At 38.0% G+C, this 22,545-nt stretch overlaps 1 protein-coding gene across 2 annotated transcripts; it reads right to left on the minus strand.

The window, feature by feature from the left end:
• Positions 11,870-20,947, minus strand: DNAH14 (dynein axonemal heavy chain 14). 2 transcript variants are annotated; one of them, XM_021392319.1, is made up of 10 exons: positions 20,795-20,947; positions 20,148-20,315; positions 19,126-19,241; positions 17,979-18,136; positions 16,911-17,042; positions 15,971-16,104; positions 15,079-15,243; positions 13,283-13,395; positions 12,150-12,190; positions 11,894-11,985 (listed from the first exon to the last, which is right to left on the minus strand). In XM_021392319.1, the coding sequence occupies exons 1-9, from the start codon at positions 20,801-20,803 to the stop codon at positions 12,175-12,177; spliced, it is 1,011 nt and encodes a 336-aa protein (XP_021247994.1). In that variant the 5' UTR covers positions 20,804-20,947; the 3' UTR covers positions 11,894-11,985; positions 12,150-12,174. The 2 variants fall into 2 exon arrangements, with proteins under 2 accessions (XP_021247993.1, XP_021247994.1); XM_021392318.1 differs by lacking the exon at positions 12,150-12,190 and having other exon boundaries at positions 11,870-11,985.

The raw sequence follows: 22,545 nt of genomic DNA on the forward strand, positions 1-22,545 counted from the left end.
TTCCAGCGCTAATGGACAACACTGTGCCCTGTCTGCATATAAACCAAAATGTACAACACTTTTAGATTTCTTAAAATGCAGTTTTAAGTTTCTATTTCGTACTTGTTCTGTGTAGGAGTTGAAGTGCTGGAGGATTCTTAGAGATGTTTTTATTTCCTTGAAAACTGTGGAAAGTTGCTTGTAAGGTCAGGAGTTTTGAGCGCATCTGTCTTAAATTAGTTCAAAACTTACTTTCATAAGTAAGTGTGGTGGATGTACTTACCATGTAGTACAACTAAATAGCATTGCATTATTTATAAATATTAAGTCTATGTCTATAAGAACAAGGAATACTTTCTGCTGTAGTAAAAACAGAGTGTCATCTCAAATTTAGAGTTCACTTGGCAGTAGGATTCTCATAGTGGAGTCAGTGTTGCTAAGTATTTGTTCTGCTTGGTTTGCTGCCAGAGGAGTCTGAGCGGAGCAAGTGCTGCCAGCACAGGGGTGCACACCTCCATCAGTTGGACATGGCTGCTGGAAATTGAGCAGGTGTGTGACCTGAGCTCCTCCAGCAGTCAGCTTCGGGAAGTGCGGATTGCTCTGTGAGGTACCACAGAATGGAGATCTGTTGCTGAACATTGCATTTAAGGTGAGAACTGAATTCCTCCGCAGAGGACATTCCTCACCACTGCAGGAACTTAGGTTTGTATTTAATATTGGGTTAATAGTGAACACAAAAGGGGAAATCTGCTCTGCTCAAATTAACAATTAGTTCTTACATTTAAATCATACTACAGAACAGAGACTGCGAAAGGAAGTTCAGAGCCTGAGTTAGACTACACAATACAAAGAGTATGTTAAGGTATTTAATATCCTATTCTACTCTCTATGTCCAGGTGTCTTTGAAAATCTCCAAGGGGACCCCACAGCCTCTGGGCAGCGTGTGCTAGTGTCTGATGGACCCAGCTGTGTTCCAGGTTGTGCCTGCTGCCTCTTGGCATGGCACAGCCACTGAAAAGAGCCTGGCCACATCCTCTCTGTTCTCTCTCTTCTGATATTTATAGGTATATAGGACTGAATCCATCTAAGCTATTCCTCATATGTAAGTGAACTTGCCATTTGAAGGCACTGCAGAATGAGCCGTCTAAGAGAGGGCAGTGCTGAAGATGTCAGTGTTAGACTGAGACTTTTAAATCTCGCATAGGTGCATGAATAGCATTAGGACAGATATCCTATTAGAACACACACAAAAAAAATCATGCTGTGTCTATTGTATATAGCAAGAATTCCCATGCTAGCCTGTGCAAGTAATTGCGTTTCCCTAATACTTCTCATTTCCTACAATGAGCAGCAGAGGGCTCTAACATGTCAAGCTTTCAAGGCAGCTTGGATGAGTCGATGAGGGGATGGAAATTTCCTTCTAGGGAAGGTTTGGTCCTTTTGGGCTGCTTTCTGCAGCCAACACTTTATCGTGCAATGTGATGAGGAGCAACAGGCTTCACACACAGCTCGTGTGGCTCCTGTAATGTCTGTGGACGTGTGGGGTTCCATTTCTTTCATGCAGTCTGTATTTTACAAAGCACTAGCAAAATGGAAGAAAAAGCTTAATGTTTTAACCATTCTTTTAATAAAAAAAACCAGTGGGTGTTGTTTTAGGCCATTTAGAAAATGGAACTAAATGAAACAAAAAATAAGGTGGTGCAGGGGACTTGGTGTCAAGGATCTCATGACATGTTTGCACCTGTCAGTTTTGCTAAGGAGAAGTTCTCTTCAATGAAATAGGTAAATCTTAGGACTTCTTAGCATCTGACACTAAAAGATAAGGAAAGCCTTTAAGGGATCATGTCCTGTTGGTATAAAAAAAAAATAATAAAGCACAACTAATATTTGATGTTTGAGAGAAAGCTCCCGCAGTAGATTCATATGAGTTTGGACAAAATCACAGCAGTTAATTCTGTGACTGACTTACTTGGAATAAGGATGTGTAAGATGCTGTAGAGTGTCCTGAGCCTTACTTCATCCTAAAACCAAAACAAAAAAACATTGTAAAGACGATCAGCTAGCAGAGTTGTGATTTCTTTTCCTTCTCTAGCATTTTCTATCAGAAAAACAAATGAAGATGGGAGAGCTTTGCCATGGGAGTAAGCGCCATTCCTACTAAGGAGTAATTAGGATTTCCCATAAAATTGGTGCCATTGGTGGATGGGATTAGCAGGCTCTAACTAACTCAGAAATCTGCCACGAGGGAAATGGAACAGGCTCTAGTCTGGAGATACAGGACTGGAAAAGCAGCATGATGAATCCTGAGCAGCCTGCCAGAGACCAAGTGCTGTCGGGAGGAGGTGGTACAGGTACTGAATGGCACCTGGTTCTAAATCACACCACCCCTTCCATGAAAGAAGGTTTTCTTGGCAGTTACCTTGTAACAGCCGCATGCTGGTGGCAGCTGAATACTAAGCCCTGGTGCTGTCCCACATCCCTGCCAGGAGGAGAACACAGAGCCTGATGTTTGAGCTGATCTGTTTGGAGCTCATTACACCCTGACCCCATTACAGGTGTGCTCTAACCAACAGATTGCTGTGTTCTGGCCATAAATTGTCTGTATCCCACTAGCACAGTCTCCTTGTGTGTGGTTAAAGGTGCCCCAGCACACTGATCCAGAGGAGGAGAGCTGAGAATGACTGTGTTAAATTTAATATTCTGCCTCGTGAAGGTTGTTCATCAAGGCACTAAAAATATCACCCCAAGCAGAAATGAAGGCTGATCTACCCTAATGCTCTACCTTTTCTTAAACTTCCTATTAATTTGAATATGACTGTGTGTAATCCTCACAATGACAGACACGGCTTGAGGAAGATGATCTGGCACTTTTTCCAAGATTAGAAAATAGAAAATTACTCATTGGATTTTCTTCTGAACTGTACAGGATCATACTCAACTAGAATGATTTTTAAAACCAGTCGTGCATATTAATTAAGGGTTCCGGTCTTGAAAAAATGGAACGACAGCAGAAACCCAATAATATCAATGAATGACATGTCACAAATTTCACATATAGCATTACCAAGGGGTGGTTCTCCTTCAAATGAATCATACACCGGGCTATTGAAACTATATGTTACTCATGTTGGTTTTTTTTTTTTTTTTACCAGTCTCACAGAGCCTGTTGGTGCCAGTCAGAGAATATTCCTCATAATCATCCTCTCCTTCCAAAACACCTCCATTTGCCCAGGTAAATATAGAGTTCCTACAAGTGACTGCAACTTGCCAGGATACTTTTCTAGAAATTTCTTTTTTTTTTTTTTCCCCTGAAGTGAATGAAAATATAAAAGATCGATAACTTAAACAGGCTATTAACAATGTCAGATATTTGTCTGCCATAAATGGACATCCATGATAGCTTTTTAATGCATTTTATGTGGTTTTACAACTGTGTGCATTACCTGGCTGGCATTTTCAGTAGTGCTTGCTTACCAGAAGCCAAATGGAGTGTGAAACATTGAATCACTGTTAAGAGGAAGAGAGTAAATAACTCTGCAGCACTGCTGCTAACATTTGAAATATATGTGTGATGGTGCACTCCCATTAAGTTGTAATTCATGAGAAAATACTACCAGAACTCCAGGAGCTCCCGGAATACGCCTGGAATTAAATGTTCTTGAGCCTGTGTGTGTAGGCTCCTCCTGAATGCCATTCAGCCACAGCTGTTTTTCACCTTTGCAATCTTATAGAATCGTTAAGGTTGGAAAAGACCTCTAATTAGGATCATCTAGTCCAACTGCCAGCCCGTCCCCACCATGCCCACTAACTCGTGTCCTGCAGTGCCACATCCACACATTCCTTGACCGCCTCCAGGGCTGGTGACTCCATCACCTCCCTGGGCAGGCTGTGCCAGTGCCTCAGCACGCTTTCTGAGAAGTTTTTCCTAACACCCAGCCTGAACCTCCTCTGGCAATACTTCAGGCTCTTCCCTCTCATCCTATCACTAGTTACACTTTACAACCCTTAAAAACTGAGAATATACAGAAGGTGAGTCTTGGATGAAAGCTAGACTGATCCAACCAAAACTCCCAGATACTATGGTTAAAACTATCTGGAAAAAAAAAAAAGGAACATTCTGTAACAGAACTACTAATTAAATAATGATTTCATTTTGAATGAAGTACAAAATATACATCCTTACTTTCTTAAATTGAAATTTCTGTTACTCTGTCCAACACCTCCAGATTTCTTCAGAAATTCCTCACGTCATGCTTCTGATGCATTTATACAAAAAAATGAGTATAATTGAGTCTCCAAAGCTCTTTGAAACAAACTTTCAAGATGTTCTACATCTTTTTGTGTAATTATTCTGGACACGTCTCCATGTAACATTGCCATCCTCTATTATTTTTGTTCTGTAAATGAAAAAGACCATGTATTTTTAATGACAACTTCAAAAACTTTTATAGTCAATTTCAATATGTATATATAAATCAACTCTAGTCTTAATTCCCTTTGAAGTAAATGCTTCTCGTCGGAGATTCCGAAAGGACCATGAACAAACACAAGTAACCATTTAAACACCAGTTATTTAAAGTCACTGCACTAATATTTACACCTCATTTTAAAAGTAATCGGAGGAAGAAATTGGCAGATACCTAGCTTTAATCACAGCATCCCTTTGCTACAACATTTAACTGTCCCTTAGGGCACAGTAGATTGCTTTTTGTATTGGTAAAAGAAATAAATGACTGCATTGCAACACAGTAAAGGAAAAGCTGGGCAGGATATGCAACACAGTGCAATGTGTTTCAGTCACTGCGCTGCCCAGTGCCTCTTCTGGGATGATTCCGTTTGCCGTCCATAGTTGTGACTTTGGTAATAGTTGTGCCCAACCCAGCAATGTTAACACAGAGTACAAAGTTATGGTAGCAAAAGAGAGGATTAAATTAAACAGATGCTACACGTGCAGGTAGGTCAGAGTAAAATAGTACACATATATTTTGTAGACAAACAACCTGAACACTGCATTAAGTCAGAAATTATCATTTACTGTCTAACTGTTTTAGTGTCTTGTCAGATTTTTCCCTTCAAAATAATAAATAAAGCAAGAAAAGCTTAAATTCTTACCAGAAAACTGACTGCACACCCACTGGCAGTGAGATGGCTGCCGTGAGAAGACTCCTGATAGAAAGCCACTTCCATCGTTGGCCATTGGTGTCGTCTACTACAGGTCTTAAGTCTTCTCTGTGTATTGCATCAACTGAAACAAGATTAGCCTCAGTCAGTCAGCATCTGTTCAACTTGAAGCTAACCTTATCAGTACCTTCCGAATATCTCACTAAGGCAACCCACTGCCCAGAGCATGTGGGCTTTTCGCCTTGTCTGTATTTACAGCCATTTCTGCAGCCAACCTACCAGTTCCCTACAGTGACCTACTGTCATACTGTGTGCAGACGTGTGCATGCATGCACATATGCATGCATAGACAACATATATAAGTCTATGAACACATGCGTACATATATCACATGATAGACACAAAGAGCTCACAAGGAGCAGAATCTGTCTGGCAGCACTCAGATCATTCCCTGTCACTAAAAATCTCTTTCATAACAACAACCTATTTGATAGCTGAAAAATGTACAGAAAAACATGCATTCATAATACTGCCCGTAAAGAAAAACGTGCCTTTGTAGCGCTTCTTGTGCAGAAAAACATGTTTTTTTCCAGTGCTGTTTTTAATTGAATGTCTTGCCCTGAGAGATGCATCAGAAAATGAAGATGATGCTGTATTTATCTCCATGAAAAGAAAACCCAGCATTCCAACAGTTTAAGGATTTTAATTTACAAATACACTTGTCAGAAAAAAGCTTTGAAAAAGCAAATGAAACCCTTCTGCTGGGTTTCCTGCTTGAGAAGAGAATCCAAGCTTTACATTCAGTGTCACGCACATCCCCTATTTGTCTGTAAAAGCTTCTTACTGGATCCAGACAAGGTCTATTGCCATGTTTGCTTCTATAGATGTTTCATTCCAATCTTATTATTTTTACTAGTAGCAAAAGTATATGTTTTACAACTTTTTTTTTTTTTTGCAAATTTCCTTAATTTTGGACACAGTGCTTCAGTGAAGCTGAAAAAAAGGATGAAACGGAGGTGTTGAACCACTGTATCAGATATGTCTGATTTTGACACTGTCTTCACTGTCAGAAAGGAAGCAGCCATTTTCAAAACCTGCATAGGTAGAGGGGGCACGAGAAGATCTTAGTATCTACAGGTAGAAGCGTATCTACCTAGAATTTTAAAAATATCTTCATGTCTGATAAATATTCTCTGTAAGTAGGGTTTCTGGTGTGCCTGAATAAGAGCTGTGGGTTGTAGCAGTAGCTCAGGAGGTGCCTCCGGTGCCCAAAATGCCAAAACACAGCTGCCTGCTCCCTTTATGTGGTTATTATTATTGCCATGTAACATTGGCAGCAATCTAAGGAGAAAATAGCGATGCCAGAAGTAAGCTGTGCTTCTATAAATGGATAAAGCAAAGCTGAACCCAGTCTTGTTGTTAAGGTGCGTCCGATTCTGCTGGAAAGCTGCTGAAATCTGAAATAACCCATAGCTCTTCACTAACCCCAGGTTGTACTTCCAAGGAAGCACAGCTAAAAATATAATGAGTCATTGGGCTGATACGGACAACATAACACTTGATTGTGAAACTTGCTAACCTTGCCTCCTGCACAGCCAACTACCAGCAGCAGTAGCTGCTCTCCTTGCTGTCCTGCACATAGACAAGATGGATGTGATTAATACTGTAAGGATATTTCAGAAATACTTTAAAACATCAAGTAACACATTATGTTTTACCTGCATTTCATTAAAAAGTCTTTATGAAGTGACAGCCATTTCAAACAGAAGATTATATTTGAAAAGCACCACTAATATCTTTGAGGACCTTGTTCTTTCTACACTGCAGCAAGCTATTATATTATCCCCTTAAAGCATTTTAATGTAAATTTGAGGTTTGCAAAGAGAAGAATAACAGCTAATGTCTGATTGTTTCTCACCACACATTTTACAAGTTTTAATGCATTTACAATGGGAAATTTATATTATCTGGTTGTACATGTTTTCATTTATCTGTCAGTACTGAAAGAGATTGTGGAAACTTTAATTTTTATATGAAAAGAAAATCCAAAAATCAATGATATGTAGAGCAAAAGATACCTTCAGTTTCCAGGCTTATCCTTTTGCCTCTACTTTTATGTACATATAATTTCTCAGGTCAAATTGAGCTACTCTCCATTTACATTGTGTAATATTTTGAGCCTACAAAGATTTCAGTGCAGCTGAGGTCAGTAAGATACCACACATGCTTCAAATAAAGGGCAGATGTGGTACTTAGCGACATGGGTTAGTGGGCAACATCGTGGTTGGACTAGAAGATCTCAGAGGTCTTTTCTAATCTTAGTGATTCTGTAATTCAAGCCTGCATCAATGTAACTACTGCACAAATCCTAAGCGTAGGAAAATATTTTCCATAAGAACTCTCAGTAAGATCACTTAATTCTAACTTAAAGGGGCTGGACAAAGATTGCTGTCCATATACACAACTCCCATCCCTCAAAATATTACCCAGGAGCAATGCATCTCGGCAGAGGAAGCCAGGCAAAAGCATCAGGAGGCCTGCCTGGATGAACAGGGAACTCCTGGACAAAATCAAACAAAAAAAGGAAGCCTACAGAGGGTGGAAGTAGGGATGGGTAACCTGAGACAAATAGAGAGACATTGTATGAGCAGCCAGGGATCGAGTTAGGAAAGCTAAAGCCCTGACAGAACTGAATCTGGCTAGTAAGCCAAGCACAACAAGAAAGGCTTCCATGTCAGTGATAAAAGGCAGAGTAGGGAAGATGCGGGCCCCCTTCAGAAAAAAGTGGGAGACCTGCTTACCCAGGGCATGGAGAAGGCTGAAGCACTCAATGACTTTTTTGCCTCAGTCTCCACCAGCATGTGCTCTAGCCACACCGCCCAAATCACAGAAGGCAAAGCAGGGACTGGGGGAATGAAGAGCTACTCAGAGTAGGCATCAGAGGTACCTGAAGGTGCTCAAGTCCATGGGACCCGATGAGATGCATTTGAAGGTCCTCAGGGAACCAGAGGGTCAAGCTTGGTAAGGCACTATCCACCATGCTTGAGAAGTCACGACAGTTCAGTGAAGTTCCTCTGACTAGAAAAGGGAAAATATAATTCCCATTTCTGTAAAGGGAAAACAGGAGGACCCAGGGAACTACAGGTCAGTCAGTATCATCTTTGTGCCAAGATCATGGAGATAAGCTAAGGCACATAGAAAACAGAGGTGACTGGTGACAGCCAGCATGAATTCACTAAGGACAAATTGTGCCTGACAAATTTGGTGGCCTTCTATGACAGGGTTATAGCATTGGTGTGTAAGGGAAGAGCTAACAATGTCATCTACCTGGGCTCATGCAAAACATTTGGTTATAGATATCAGCATCATTTTCAAAAAGAAGTGTGTGATTCCAAAGTACCTCTGAATTTTAAATACAGAATACAATCACGTGAGATATTCTTATTTATCTCCAACAGTGTTTATGTCTTACCAGACATAGATCTGCTCAATTCTAATATATGTGCATTAATGTCTTCAATTTCATTATTCATAGACAATATGTCATATTAATCAAGTCTTCAAAATACAGAAGGCATTCTTCCTAATAGTTCAAGTTTCTATCTTTGATCATACGGTGTATTCTGTAGTAGACGTTCCTACAACTTATTTCATTTCATTTGCATACTTACCTAGAATGGTCTCGAAATCTTCCGAAGAGGTTTCTTTTTGTATTGTTGATTTTGATGTTTGCCATTTATCAGTCATTCTAAAATAATAATACAAACTGCCTGCTGCAGGATTACACGTGGGACAATAAGCTACTAAAAGACAGAAGAGTCACCATCTGCAGATTTAACATCGTGAGAGCAAAAGCTGCAAATTTTATTCCATACAATGAAAAAGCCTAACTCTTAACAGCAACCAAGTGATTACTGTGAAATGCTAGGATTTTGGCGGGGTAAAGATTACCTTAGCACACTTGCAATTGCAGTGTTCTTGAGGCATGCTCAGTCATACATAAGATGAGATGGAACAAGCAGCTCAATTTGAGGCAATTACTTAAATGCTCTAAATTACTGCAGCTGTGAAAAATAGCATTATCAAAAAGACACTGCTGCAAAGAGCACAAAATTGTATTTTCTTACATGAGAAAGTTCAACTTGTTATATTGCACAATCATTTAAAAATATTTTAAAGCCTGCTTAAAGAAGACATATTCAGCGTTACTTTACCCTCAGGTTCCCCCTCAATGTTCTGTTATTATAGTATTAACTTATCAGGACAGACACTGCTTTGTTTTATATAACTGTGTATATACCTTTGGGACTTAAATATAGACTTGCTAAAATTATTCTTCTACAGTTGCCACTTAAGTACCGTCTCTTAGTCTTGCGACACATGCATAGTCTACATAGTCTATTCCCAGAAGTATTTCCCAATGGGGGGGGGGGGGGGGGTCATGATTTTAGACGGTTTTCCTTCTAGCTCATCGTCTCTTCCAGAATACTGCACTATTTTATGCCAAGGATAAGGAAACGTTGGCAGATGTCACTATTGCCAAAATGGTATAATCTAACCTGGAAAAGAATTACTAAAAATTTGAAGACAAATGTATGCATTTATATATATACTGATACATAAACAAAACAAATAGCATGAATCATAGAATCAATAAAAATGGAAAAGACCTCCAAGACCATCCTCTCCAACCCCAACCCATCCCTCACCAATACTGCCCACAAACCCACGGCCCTCAGTGCCACATCCATACAGTTCTTGAACACCTCCAGGGACACAGTGAGTAATCCAAGACCTGAGGATATAGACACAACTAAATGATACCAAATGTACCTTAATTTAATGGATAACTGCTTCATAATGACACTGTTAAAACACTGCACTGAATCCCAGGAAGGACCTGTGAGGTCATGCTGTGCAGTGCTGATTTCTGTGCCTTTGGTTGAAAGCATTGAGGTATTCCAATGGAGGGTGTCACCAGCAAATGCTCCTGAGAATAAGACCTTACACTCAAGGTCTGTGGGGGAATACGCACCAAAGAAGAAGTACTGTAATGGGCAGAATTCCTGTGTGAGGGGTCTATGATCAGAACCTCCTATTTTTGTTAATAAAGCCATTACATAGTCTCAAAGCAGTCTTTTTTTTTTTTTTTTCTTTTTAAATGTGTGAAGTAATGTTTACACCTTTGTGTAGAAATCAGGAAGGAGAGCAAACAGCCAGTGTGTGGTTCAAGTGTGTTTGTGTTTCACCATCCTCATTTGGAGCTCAAGGCTTTGCCTTGACATCACATTTAAGAGATACCATGAATTACAACAAATTCAACAGAATAACTTCTAAATTGCTTTTCTTAACATGCAGGGATCTAAACCAACAGAGCCCTTGAAGAGGAACAACCTAGTGCATTAATAGGTTGAGTAGCCAAGATAGAAGTCGTGCTGTGATTTCCTTTTGAAAAAGTCTTCTGCTCAAGGCTACCTGTGTGAAGGACCAATAAATATCTTCATGTAAGCAGCCCCATACTGAGGAATGCAAACAAAACCAAAAACTCAGCAGATTTATGGGCTCTGTAGGGACTGCACTCTCTTTCACCATCTTTATTTCGGGGAACATCTAACTCACAAGTTTATTCAAATGCTGAAAAGTTTGGAGAACTTCAACCACTTTCTGGGTTACCAATAGGTCACTGTTTTATAATCTTGGGATATAAAAATGTTTCAAAAGACATCTTTGAATTGAACAAAACTGATATTGACAATACATACTAAGAATATTCCATAGTTAAATCACTTCAAGTGTATCAGTTGAATGTTGATGAACTTCCACCTACAAATGCTCTGCTTTCAGGGAAAGTGCTACGTAGCAGTATTAATATATGAATTAACAAACAAGTCTCTGACTAACGCAAAGCAAAGAGAAAACATGATTTTTTTTTTCAGAAGCTGACTCATCATATATTGTTTTTAATGATTCATTCCACAAACAGCAGCTTTCAGGTATTATGCTTTTATATACCTTATTTATTCCAGTACCTTTCCCATCTCACCAACTTTAAAAATTGACAAAGTACTACTTGACAGTCTATGTCTTTTCCACTTGGATGTTCAAGTGAAAGAGAAAAGGCATCAGCCCTTCCCAGGTCTCTACCTGGGGTATGAGTGAAAGATCGAATCCGTGTGCTCTTAGCACAAAGTTTATCATATTGATATAAGCTGCAGAAAGAAGTCTCTTCATAAGACAAGGACTAATTAAAAAGCTATGAGAATAAACCTAACTAGAGGATACATTTTCATGAAAAGAGGAAAAAAATCTCTTGTGAAGTATTAATAATGTCTTTTTCATCATCAAACACCATGCAAATATTGTTCGCACGTAAGTAGAGGAAGTCTTAAGGAGAAAGGGTGTAGTGTGACATGATTTTGTTTACTTAAAAATGGACTGAATAACATCATTCATTTCATATTCAGCGTAGATTTGGTGCAACCATTCTCATTTTACCAAAGAGCAACCTAGAAATTATTATTTTCATCCCATCTATAGCTGAAAATCTCCATCACGGTTCAGAATCCTACAAGGCACTAGACAGACCACATTAGAGCTCAGTTTTCTCCAGATTAAAATTCCAGGCTCCTTCACAGCCCAAAAGTTAAATTAAAAAAATACTAGAGCAACTCCTTGATGCTCTTATCAGCAGGTAATCTAGCATGTTTATAATGCTCTTTCTTGCTTCAAGCTTTTAGAGAAAAGAAGATATACATTGATAAGTGTGCATCAGAGGATTCTTTAATTCTTTTCACATGCACAACCACCTGCATTCATACTGATTTGCTCTTGTTCACCTTGCTTCTTCCAACATTGATTTTCCAGTGCAGAAGGAATTTCTTCATTCTAGAAGCAAGGGAAATAATTACTTATGCATGCAAAGTTTGCAGACCGTCACAACTGCTGCCACAACAGCTCATTAACAGCACTTAACGCTGTTGGAAGACAGATGCAAACATAGGCAGCCACTTTCTGCCTTCTAAACATTGCCTCCTCGCCTCTCCAAATACCTTGATGGATGCACGAGATGTGTAGCTAAAGCCTGTTGTCCCTGCAAAAGGCAAAGTACACTAAGTAGACATTAGTATTAGCTTGTATTAACCCAAGTACTAATATGCCATACTAAAATACCATAACTGCAAAGGTAATTTTGTGCACCATAAACATTGTTCTGCCATTGCCAGTAATGAGGCAGAACATTTAAGCTAACTATGCCTCATAGGGTGGTGGTAGAGGAAGCAGAATGCATTCACTATGGTTTCAGCTTCCCTGGGTGGAGACCTTTTAAATCTTAAAGACTTAAATAAGTCTTCCAAACATTCCCCATTGTAGCCATCCTTAATTCTCCAGTTAATAATATATATAATGAAATAAGGTGATGATTATTTGGTTAATTTTTAAATGTGAAATGTGGCTCTGGCAAAACAAAAATGCAGTTTCAGAGAAGAAGTGAGATATGCAGTGTCTTCATTGCAATGACTGATGCACACGCAAAGAACGTGCATGCACAAATTCCACATGGGACACATGGTCAAAGAACCAAAACTGAGTAAATTTCAGCAATGTTGCTTAGATGAAAGCCAAAAATAAATCTGAAACAAGTATCTCCCACTAAAAGGGAATAATGATAAAATATTGAGACAAACACTTAAGAAGTGGATTTTTAATACAAGTATCTGCAGGAAGTTAAACTTCAGTTACCATGTTTTCACTGGTTTTCATAACAGCTGATCAGAGGAATGTGAGAATTTTACAAGTAAATGTTTTCATCTATTTTACACTATATGCTCTGCTTAAATACATTCTATATACGGTGAACGGTACCTACTGTCTCATACATTCTATGTAATGTGAAAGGTAGGGAATGAAAGATTTAACTTGCCTCTTAAAATTTAGCACATATATAGATAATACCAGAGATATTCTTACTTTTTACAAGGTTAAATAAGCAAGAAAAAAACACAAAAAATAACAATAAATAAGAGAAATTTTGGTTATTTCCATATTTTGAGTACTCTTTAAATTACTGAAAATGCCAATGCAGAACTTAACACAGTATTAAGCCGGCATTTTATCATACAAAGATAAATAACCTTATTAATGCAACTGGTTAACTTCAATTATTCTTTTCTTATTCCCTTACCTGAAATTGGAAAATAAATTCAAGTTGAGTAATCTATAAAACAGATGTCTTTCACGCAGCCATTGTGGTACAGGTGTGACTTCCATTTCTCCTAATTTCTGGCTTACATGAAACTAGGATGGAAAGAGAAAAAGGAAAAAGAAATGTTACACCATTGTTTGTTAAAATAATTCAGTGTTTTCTGAATCTTTGTTATGAAACACATATGACAGAAGCACTGATGGCCTTGGCAGTGGCAAAATACACAATACTGAATAAGATGAAGAGAGAGTAAAAGCCTTTTAGAAATACTTCCAATTCAGTGTGGGCAGCTGTATTCCCCTGAAGGATGCTCAACGTGCCACCATTTGGCAACAAACTCCCCTGAAAAACTTTTTTTAACCTTTTCTGTATCTTTCAGGTAGAAAAACAGCATCTTAAAGTAATAACATGCTAAGCAATCAGATTTTCATTCACCAGAGAGAATGTTCACTCCTGTGTGAAGGGATATGAAATTTCAAAATTGTTAATTAGTTTGTTTCCTTTTCCAGTTTTGGACTGGAGTCTGGCTGGCACGAATGCAGTAAACTGGCAATAGACAGATGCCCTAATATAGCAATTTTCATTATCATCATTATAGAGTATATGTCTTCATTATAGGAGTATAAGAAAGGGAAAATTGGCTACTAAGCGCTAAATAATTGTTTTGAATGAATCATTCTCTGATTTAGCCAAAGCAAGCAATAGATCTTTTATTACAAGACTTTTTGGAACAAATCACTTTGCATTTAAATGAACATCATATTTCAAATGCATGCACTAGTGCAGGCATCCTGAAGGCAAAGAAAGAAGTTTGCAGCCTTGTTTTCCCAGACAGGTTGCCAACATTTACGCCCTTCTTCCAATCCAGTTTTATAAAAGCTCAGTACCTCCACTGGTAGCAAATACATCTTCCCAATTTTGACACAAGTAATTGCATCAGTTTCTAAGCTATGCCTGTAATTTTCTGACATTCAAATAATGTATCATCTAAAAGTTTAACTTTAGCAGCCAGCAACAATCCAATTATGTACATTATGCAAATTATGCATATTATCACTTATTCCATGCAAGGTTGGTGTCATACTTGTTCTAAACTTTACTGATGCTTAGGAGAACAAGGGATTGAAAACTGAGGAAGAAATCCAGTTTGCCTCTTTACAAAAACATTTAAGAACTGATGAAACCTCATGCAATGTGGCAATCATATTCTTAAAGAGTATTATTTTTAGTGTTTCTTTCACGCATATCAGTAGTCTGTGCACCTGGTGAGATGAATTATCTCTCTGATCTGACTGAAAATTAATATGGCAAACAAAATAAATACACGTATAAAGTAACCTACTTCATTTTCAGCTAAATGATTGAGATTATCCAATATAGTCATCTAGAAATCATCAGTGCCAACGCAATGGAGAGGGTAGCTTAGAGCCAGGCTATCTGAAGGCTTACACAAGTTTAAACAACCATGAAAGCTCATTCTGCACAGAGAATGTACTTCAGTAGTTTGTTTCTTTGTTTTGGTGGTTATGGTTTGTTGATTATTTACAGAAATGTTGACAAGACTGAAGAAAGGCCAACCAGTAAGTCACTGAGAACTTGCCTATTTACAACACAAAGAATAAAAGAAGGATGAGCAATGTTGAGCCCAAAGCCAGCAGAAGACTCATCTTTAGGAGGGACTATTAAGCTACTCAGTGAAGAAGGCAGCATAACTGGGACGTGGTAACAAATGAAAAGCAAAGAGTTCCCCAGTTTATTTTTGTACAGTACACTACCTTAGACACAAATGACGCTGTAATAGTCCAGTATTCTTTGCTGTGCATAGCTGTATTTGTAGAGACAGCCTTTAAATTGTATGGGTTGTAGGGAACTCTAAGGTTGTTCTTGTATTTTTGAAGACAATATATATATTCACCACTATCTCTTGGCAGTGAGGGTCTCTGTCAAAAGATGAAATTATTTATAAGTAGATATATCAATTTATTTTTCATGATTACAAGCTATATGTCTCTAGCTTATACCATGAAAATAACAATAAAAAGTACTTGATTCTTCTAATAATATACTAAAACATTAACAAGACTGAACTGACCAGAAAGCTATTCTATTATTATAACTTTTAAAATTCTACTATTTCTACTCAAAATAATTATTTCTCAGTTCTTCCAACAGCAAGTTAAATATTACTTTTTCTTGTTTAGAAAACAGTCTCATGTGACCCTATTAGCCTACTGTAATTTTTTAAATCCAAACTTGATGAAACTCTTCTGTAATTTCATTACTCCATGTTATCTTTCTCCGTCTATAAACACGAGGTATGTGTTTGTCTTTGAATGCACCAAACAAGAGAATAAAGGAGGTGCCTGCTTGGCGACATGAAGAGCAGAAGGCCCAGTCTCACTCACAGGCCTAATACTTGGTGTGTCTGATCAGGACAGGCATGGCCACAATTCTATTTAATGCTAAGAAACCTGAGCCATGGGAAGCACTGGCTAAGTGCTAAGTTACCATGACCACTATGCATCCAGAGGATGTAAAGTTCTAAGAGCAAATGTATTGTTTTCAGAGGGAAAAAATTCCAGGAGATAAGTATTTTATATATATAACCAATGCCATTTCTGGAATGTGCAATTGCAGAGAATGTGGAGAAGGGAAAGTAAAAGTCACCGTAAGCGCAAACTTCTGAAGCCTGGCCACATCAGCCTCTCTAGCTAAACACTCGGAGGATGGTAACTTTGTTTGCCAGCCAAGTTTGCCTCGAAGCCTCAAAATGTGCATTATAACGTCATCATCAGTTGGCTCTGGTACATCAAGAAAAGGAAAGAAAAATAGTAATTTTTTTCCCCTTTAAATATGAAGTCTTTTGATTCATTGCATATAATAAGTATGGAGGATCAGTGGAATGACATTCCAACTAAGTTGAAAGATGCTGAAAACACGTCTCAGAAGGTCTCTCAAAAAAAAAAAAAAACAACAATCCATTATATATTCCAAATATATTTTGCTGTAATAGAAGAATGGTCATTCAATTGACTTCAAAGTAACTTCATTTTCCAGTGATTTTACACTAATATTTGGCATATTTTATACAGCAAAATTCGAAGTACTCACTAGAAAAAAATGTGACTTACTGCTTTTACTCAAGTCTAAAGAGAAAAGAAGTTAGCAAAAAAGAAGAAAAAGATAGAAACCAATTGTGGTGTCAGTCCCTCTCAGTTTTCAGAATCAGCAACAAATATTATTAATGGAGGAGTAATGTTCAAAATCTGTTTTTCCCCACAGTAATCTTGGAAGATGAGGTGTAAAACACACCTAGTACTCTTTGAGAATCTTCTATTAAAAAAACCTGGAGCTAAATATCAATTATAAACAACTTCAAAATAAGTATTATAATACCGTATGGAAACAACAATATGAAAAACATGATGAATATGAAAGATGAAGTTGTCAGCTTTCCCCCTGCAGGTGTACATTTACTATTTGGGCAGGAGAAGGATGAGGAGAGAGTAGCAGTTGAGCATATTCTTTATTATATCCATGGAAATCTGACAAAAATAGATGCATAACTATGAGCACAGTCTTCCCCATGGGGCTACAACCTGCGTACCTGTTTCATCGTACGAATAAACTTTTGCTTTCATAGGCTTCTTCAGAGAACTTCGAACATTTGGCTGCTCACAAACCTTAAGGCAACTTGGTTCCAAAGCGGACTTCTGTATGTCAGTCGTTATATCTGCAACTGACACATTAAAAAGGAAAATGTTATGCATTGAAAGCAGATCACTATGCACAAACACTTTTTAATTCAAGTTATGCTTGCTACAAATTTAGATTTCTGCAGCTTCTACTTCTCAGAATACATGATGGTCTTAATATTATTTTATAGAGACATACACACAAGATACTGTTTATTTTTGTTCAAAATACATTAAAATTACATGAAATATCATAAATTGGCAGCAGGTACTTCAGTGTGGTTGGATAAGAAATGTAATGCTTATTTCCTGTGTATTCCATGAGGTTGAGAGGATAACATTCACTTTCATCATGTGCTTTGATGGGAAGGGTTTTGGCTCTATTTATTACTAGAAAACCTTTTTATCCATTCTGAAATTGTATCCATATAATCCATCTGGTGGTCCTGAATGAGCAGGATTAGGACCAGATGGCCTTCAGAGATCCCTCTGGCCAGCTGAAGTCAGCTTGAAACTTATGATGACATTTGAAGAGCAAATCTTTGTGCGTAGTTTCATTTCCTTGTACGTACAACTTCCATCAATTATAATTTTGTGTTTTTAGAGAGTTAATCTCACTTTGTGGTTCAAGAAAACCCAATGTGATTGCAGGAAGAGAGGAGAAACAGTCACATCCGAGGGAAAAAGCCAATTCAAGACCTGTCACATGGTTTTCTCATTTAAAGAAACTTAGAATGGATTAATCTAGACAGAAAAGAAGCACAGCTAACTGCAACTTTTTAAAAACGCTATAACACATACTCACGCACTTTGCAGTTGGCATACTGAGCTAAAGTCGGTGTTCTGTCTTCACTATCCCATTTTTTTTTCTTTTTCTGAAAAGATGCCAACTTTTGCAACTGTTTTTACATATTCACAATGATGAGGAAAGAAGGTCATGATTTTACTACTGCACATTTCTGTCATTTTAGCTACTTTACCATATAGAGCTGAAGAAGGTGATGCGCCATTATTGTCTTCTGAGGTTGTGGGTGCCACTTTTGTTCCGCTCCTCTTCAGCTCCATTGCCTCATGGTCAGACCCTCCCATGGGCTGACAAACAGACTCTTCTCTTTCATCTTTATGCCTTTTTGAGAGTCTAAAAATCAAACAAATGTAAGGAAAAAAGCCTGAAGATCCAGTCATACGGTAAATTAGAAAAATCAACTAAAATATTACTTGTATCATAGTGTGCATTCATAATTAAAGAGCAGCTGTCCTTTGGTACAGATTCAGAAGTTTATTGTCATAAGATATACAGCGGGGGTGGGGAGAGACATCAAAGTTAAAGAAGTTCTCCTGATCTCTACATCTCCCATAAGAGTTTGGAGGCAAGAGATCAATTTGTTCAAAATCCACTGTGAAGAAACTAATACCAATAAAATCACCCCAAGGATAAAAACAACTCAAGTGTGGCTTTAATCCAATCCACAAAATTCAGGAATGGAGGCTTGCATGTATGAAGGCATTCTTGTCTCTTCGACCTGGGAAAACTACTTCCCTTTCTTACCACCTGTACAAAAAGGAAAAGAAGACCAAAAGACGACCCGTGCCCGAGGACAGGGAATTACAGGCTTCTAGAGCTTTCTGCTTTGTGTAGATGTTGAGGAGGACAGCACTAGGAGGTTCAGAAATGGAGGAAACACTGAACTTGCTGTCCATGGGCTTAACTTGAACACAGCAGAGCTGAAATCCCAAACAACCAGAATCCAATATTTATAGATGGTACCATGAAATATGAAGAATACTCATCTTTGTGTACTTCGACATATACAGGTGAAAGTAACGCAGCATGTAAGAATAGTTCCCGTAGTAAATAATTTCCCCATTTTGGCAGAATCAAAAATACAATGCGACTAAGCCCTATTTCTTTCATAACAATTTGCCTGCACTTCTCCAGATCTTCAATGACATAAACAAGAAAGGTCTTTATTACAATCTGTCAAAATTACAATGGTTATGCTGGAGTGTTAATCCAGGCTTCAAAGAATTCACAGGGAAACAGTCACATAAGTTGGTCCGTTGCTGTTTCAAATTTTAACTAGCGGAGAACAAAAACTTATCGCAAAGAAATATGAATTTACGTACAGTTTACTAAAATGCACACCGCCTTCTTTGTTTCTTTCTGCTTTGTGCTTACTTTCTGTTCTTGCTCTATAAACTGCTGTGTGAAGGATGGAGTACTTCTTCTCTACCGGAGACGGCTGGGAACAAAGAAAGTCAATGTAATAACTATTGAGTGAGTGGTCATGTGTTACACTCCCAAAAATACTGAAGAATGAATTTATCTAAAAACTATGCAAAATGTTTTCGAAACCTAACGGATGCCTTAACTCAGCTTTCATTAAGAATATTTCTTAATTAAAATATACAGCATTTTATGTGCGTGAAAACTACTTATAAAAAAGTATCCTGATAAATGACTTAAAAATAACTGTGTGCAAAGCATTAAAATTAATGTCTAGTATTTTTATACAGAAGATAGTGTGACACTTTAATACTTCTTTTTCCATCAACCTAAGCCTGAAGTAGTTACAGACCTTCAGAAAAAAAGGAAAGATTCTAAATTTAGAACGAAGAATCATAGCTTTGCAGGAAACTTGTGCCAAACACTCAGTGAATAGACTTCCATTAATCATGGAAATTAGATTATTTTATGTGGCATTATAGACAGAGTAGTAGGTTAACATATATAAAACACAGAGGACTGACTTCTGTTTGCATATTGTTTTTGTGCTTGTGCAACAGAACTTTCCTATATTATAGGAATTACTTGAATAAACACTTTGGACTGTATTGAAAAAAATCTAGGATAAAATAAGACCATGCATTGCCTCTGTTTCTGATTGGACAGCTACAGTTTACTACTGTGAGAAGGTATTTTAATGATGACTTCTGTAGCATATTTGGTAGGAGTAATTTAGTAATGTGAAGCTATCCGCTAACTCTGCTTTGGTGAGACAGAGGGTAGCGAGTTATGAACAAATTAAGAAGATTTCACTTTTTTCAGTCTTACAAAACACCCCAATATGCCCCAAAGGGTATCAGAAAACAAAATTGTTGTGTAAACAATAATTCAATGTTAATGTTGCAAACATGCCCATTCTCACCAGTTCCCTGCCATCCTTCCTGCTGCTGCCAGCCGGCCCACACAGGATACATCTGCCTTTTTCCATAAGCAGCACCTCTGCCCTCTCTGGTCCAAAGCGGAGACGAGACACTAATTGTTCTTTCAGCATTTTGTTTCTCTCACCCATCTGGGGTTGGCATCCTTTGTCCTAGCAGTTAGAAAACATCAATTAAATGAAATCTGCAGTAATGACCATCTCCATGCTGTGCCCTTGGAGTGAACATCACACTTGAGAAGACATGCAGGCATCACCAGAAATCAGGCAGTGCGGGAACACTTGTGGGTATTAACACAGGGAAATGCAGGATTTGTTAGTCTCTACCCATATTATAGATAGATACCTTAGAGCCCATGCACATCAAAATATAAGCATAAGTGCAAATGAAATTGTGTGTCAGGAAGCTGAAGAAAGATGAGGCTGTACATCCAACCACGTCTTTAAGATTCATACACGTATAACAGTTACTGTATCTTAATGAACAACCGCATGGCAGTGGATCACAAGCCTATTTCAGCCCAGCAAAGACTGAGATGAAGCAGGCTACCCAGACTGGGTCAGGTTGGTCAGTTCTACCAACAGAAGCTCGAAGAAAGTGCATGCCCATTGGGATCCTTAGCCCCGCTCACCGTCTCCATGGCTGTGATGTCCAACCGAGGGCACGTGGATGGAATGGGCAGGGTCTGCAGGGCTGCAAGGGATGGTGGCAGCCCTCACCCCTCTGCTGTTCCTTCTCCAGCTGTTGGAGGACCGTTGGGCCTGGAGAGCCAACGGCTGTCCCAGGGTTGGCTGTCCATTGGCTTGTCCAGCCCCAGTATCCACATCCGAGCTGTCAACTGAGTTAAGCTACCAGTTGTAAACCTATGTGTTTACATAGATATAAACTTGTGTATTTACACGGATGTGAGAGAGTGTATAACTTGTTGGTTTTTTTTTTTTATAATAAGCTTTTCAATGACTTTCTTGAACTTTCCAGCAGGGAAGAAGACCAACCCATGGTTAATCCTCTTGCTGCCTGTCAGAAAGAGGGAGTCAGCAGGCACGTCACAGGCTTCCTTCTGAGATTGTAGCTCTACTTCAGGGTGCTCGTTCTTTAATGGACTATAATCAGCTACATTCAGAAGTTCATTATAACTTTGCAATATGTTCAATGAAAAAAAGAATAGTTTGACCGGATTGGTTTTCCATTTTTTTTTTCTGATACATTTGAGGAGTTACCACCAGCTCTTGGATTTCCAATGGTAAATAGCTTAGTTAACTTCTTTCAATAGTTTCAAGAAGACATGAATAATGCAAATACTTGGGTGAAGTAATCAGATGTTATCACACCCCCACCAAGCTGGATTTTTTTTAAAGATAAAACTATTTAGTGCTTCGGTATCTTGAACTCAGTCTGCTTTTAAGTTTTCTTGAGGCCTTAGAGCATACAGATCATATCCTTCCGCTTGTGTTTCATTAATCATAAAATTATAACAGAATTAAAATAACTAAGTGTATTTGAAGAAACTGAAAGATATATTCTCTGAACTGCCAGACACAGCTGGAGATCTATTAAGGAAAATAAGTTTGCTCAGAACAAACTCAAGCATACATGATTTGACTATACATGGCTTTCCTAAAGATTTAAATCGTAACTAATCCTTTATTTGCCAATCTGAAACTCTTATACCCAAATAAAATAAGATCTTTTTATTTTAATCATGTCAATATGAATAACTGTGATTTGGTGAGTGAGCAATAAGCGTCACAACAAGGAAATGGAATATCAAGTGATACAAAAAAATAAAATCCTTGCACTTATGCACAGGAGATTTACATGCAGAACTCCTACTGAAACTACCTGCAGTTATAAAAACAATAAAATCTAGAATGCTGAAAAAAAGATAAATTTTCCAGACATAAAAATATGTGACTTAATTAATACCTACAGATTTTTTCTGTCTGATTACAAATGTTAGGTTTTATGAAAGACTCAGAAAGGAACGACTCCCGAGAATGGAGACTTTCAATGCTATCCCATTATTCTAGGACAGTTTCAGATGAAAAATGTCCACTTTGAATCAAAGAATAAAACTCCTTTTTTCTAAATGCTACCGCTAATCTGGATGCAATTAATTTAAGTAGCAGTTGCCATTACATTTGCTAGCAGAAATAATTCCATGAATCTGAAACCAGAAGTATTCTATGTGGATTTTACATCAAATTCAAATGTTTTACTCCTTTTCATAAGACATGAGTGTATTTACACATTATTTTGTAAGTTTACGAATGGTGATGTCTCTTTGCTTGAGACTTTTGTGTCCGCTTTGTGCTGAAATAAATGACATTACTGCAACAATGATTGAAGGGTAACATGCTTCAAACCAAATAAAGGGAATGA

This window comes from Numida meleagris, chromosome 3 (assembly GCF_002078875.1).
Source record: "Numida meleagris isolate 19003 breed g44 Domestic line chromosome 3, NumMel1.0, whole genome shotgun sequence".
NCBI classification, from domain to species: Eukaryota; Metazoa; Chordata; class Aves; order Galliformes; family Numididae; genus Numida; species Numida meleagris.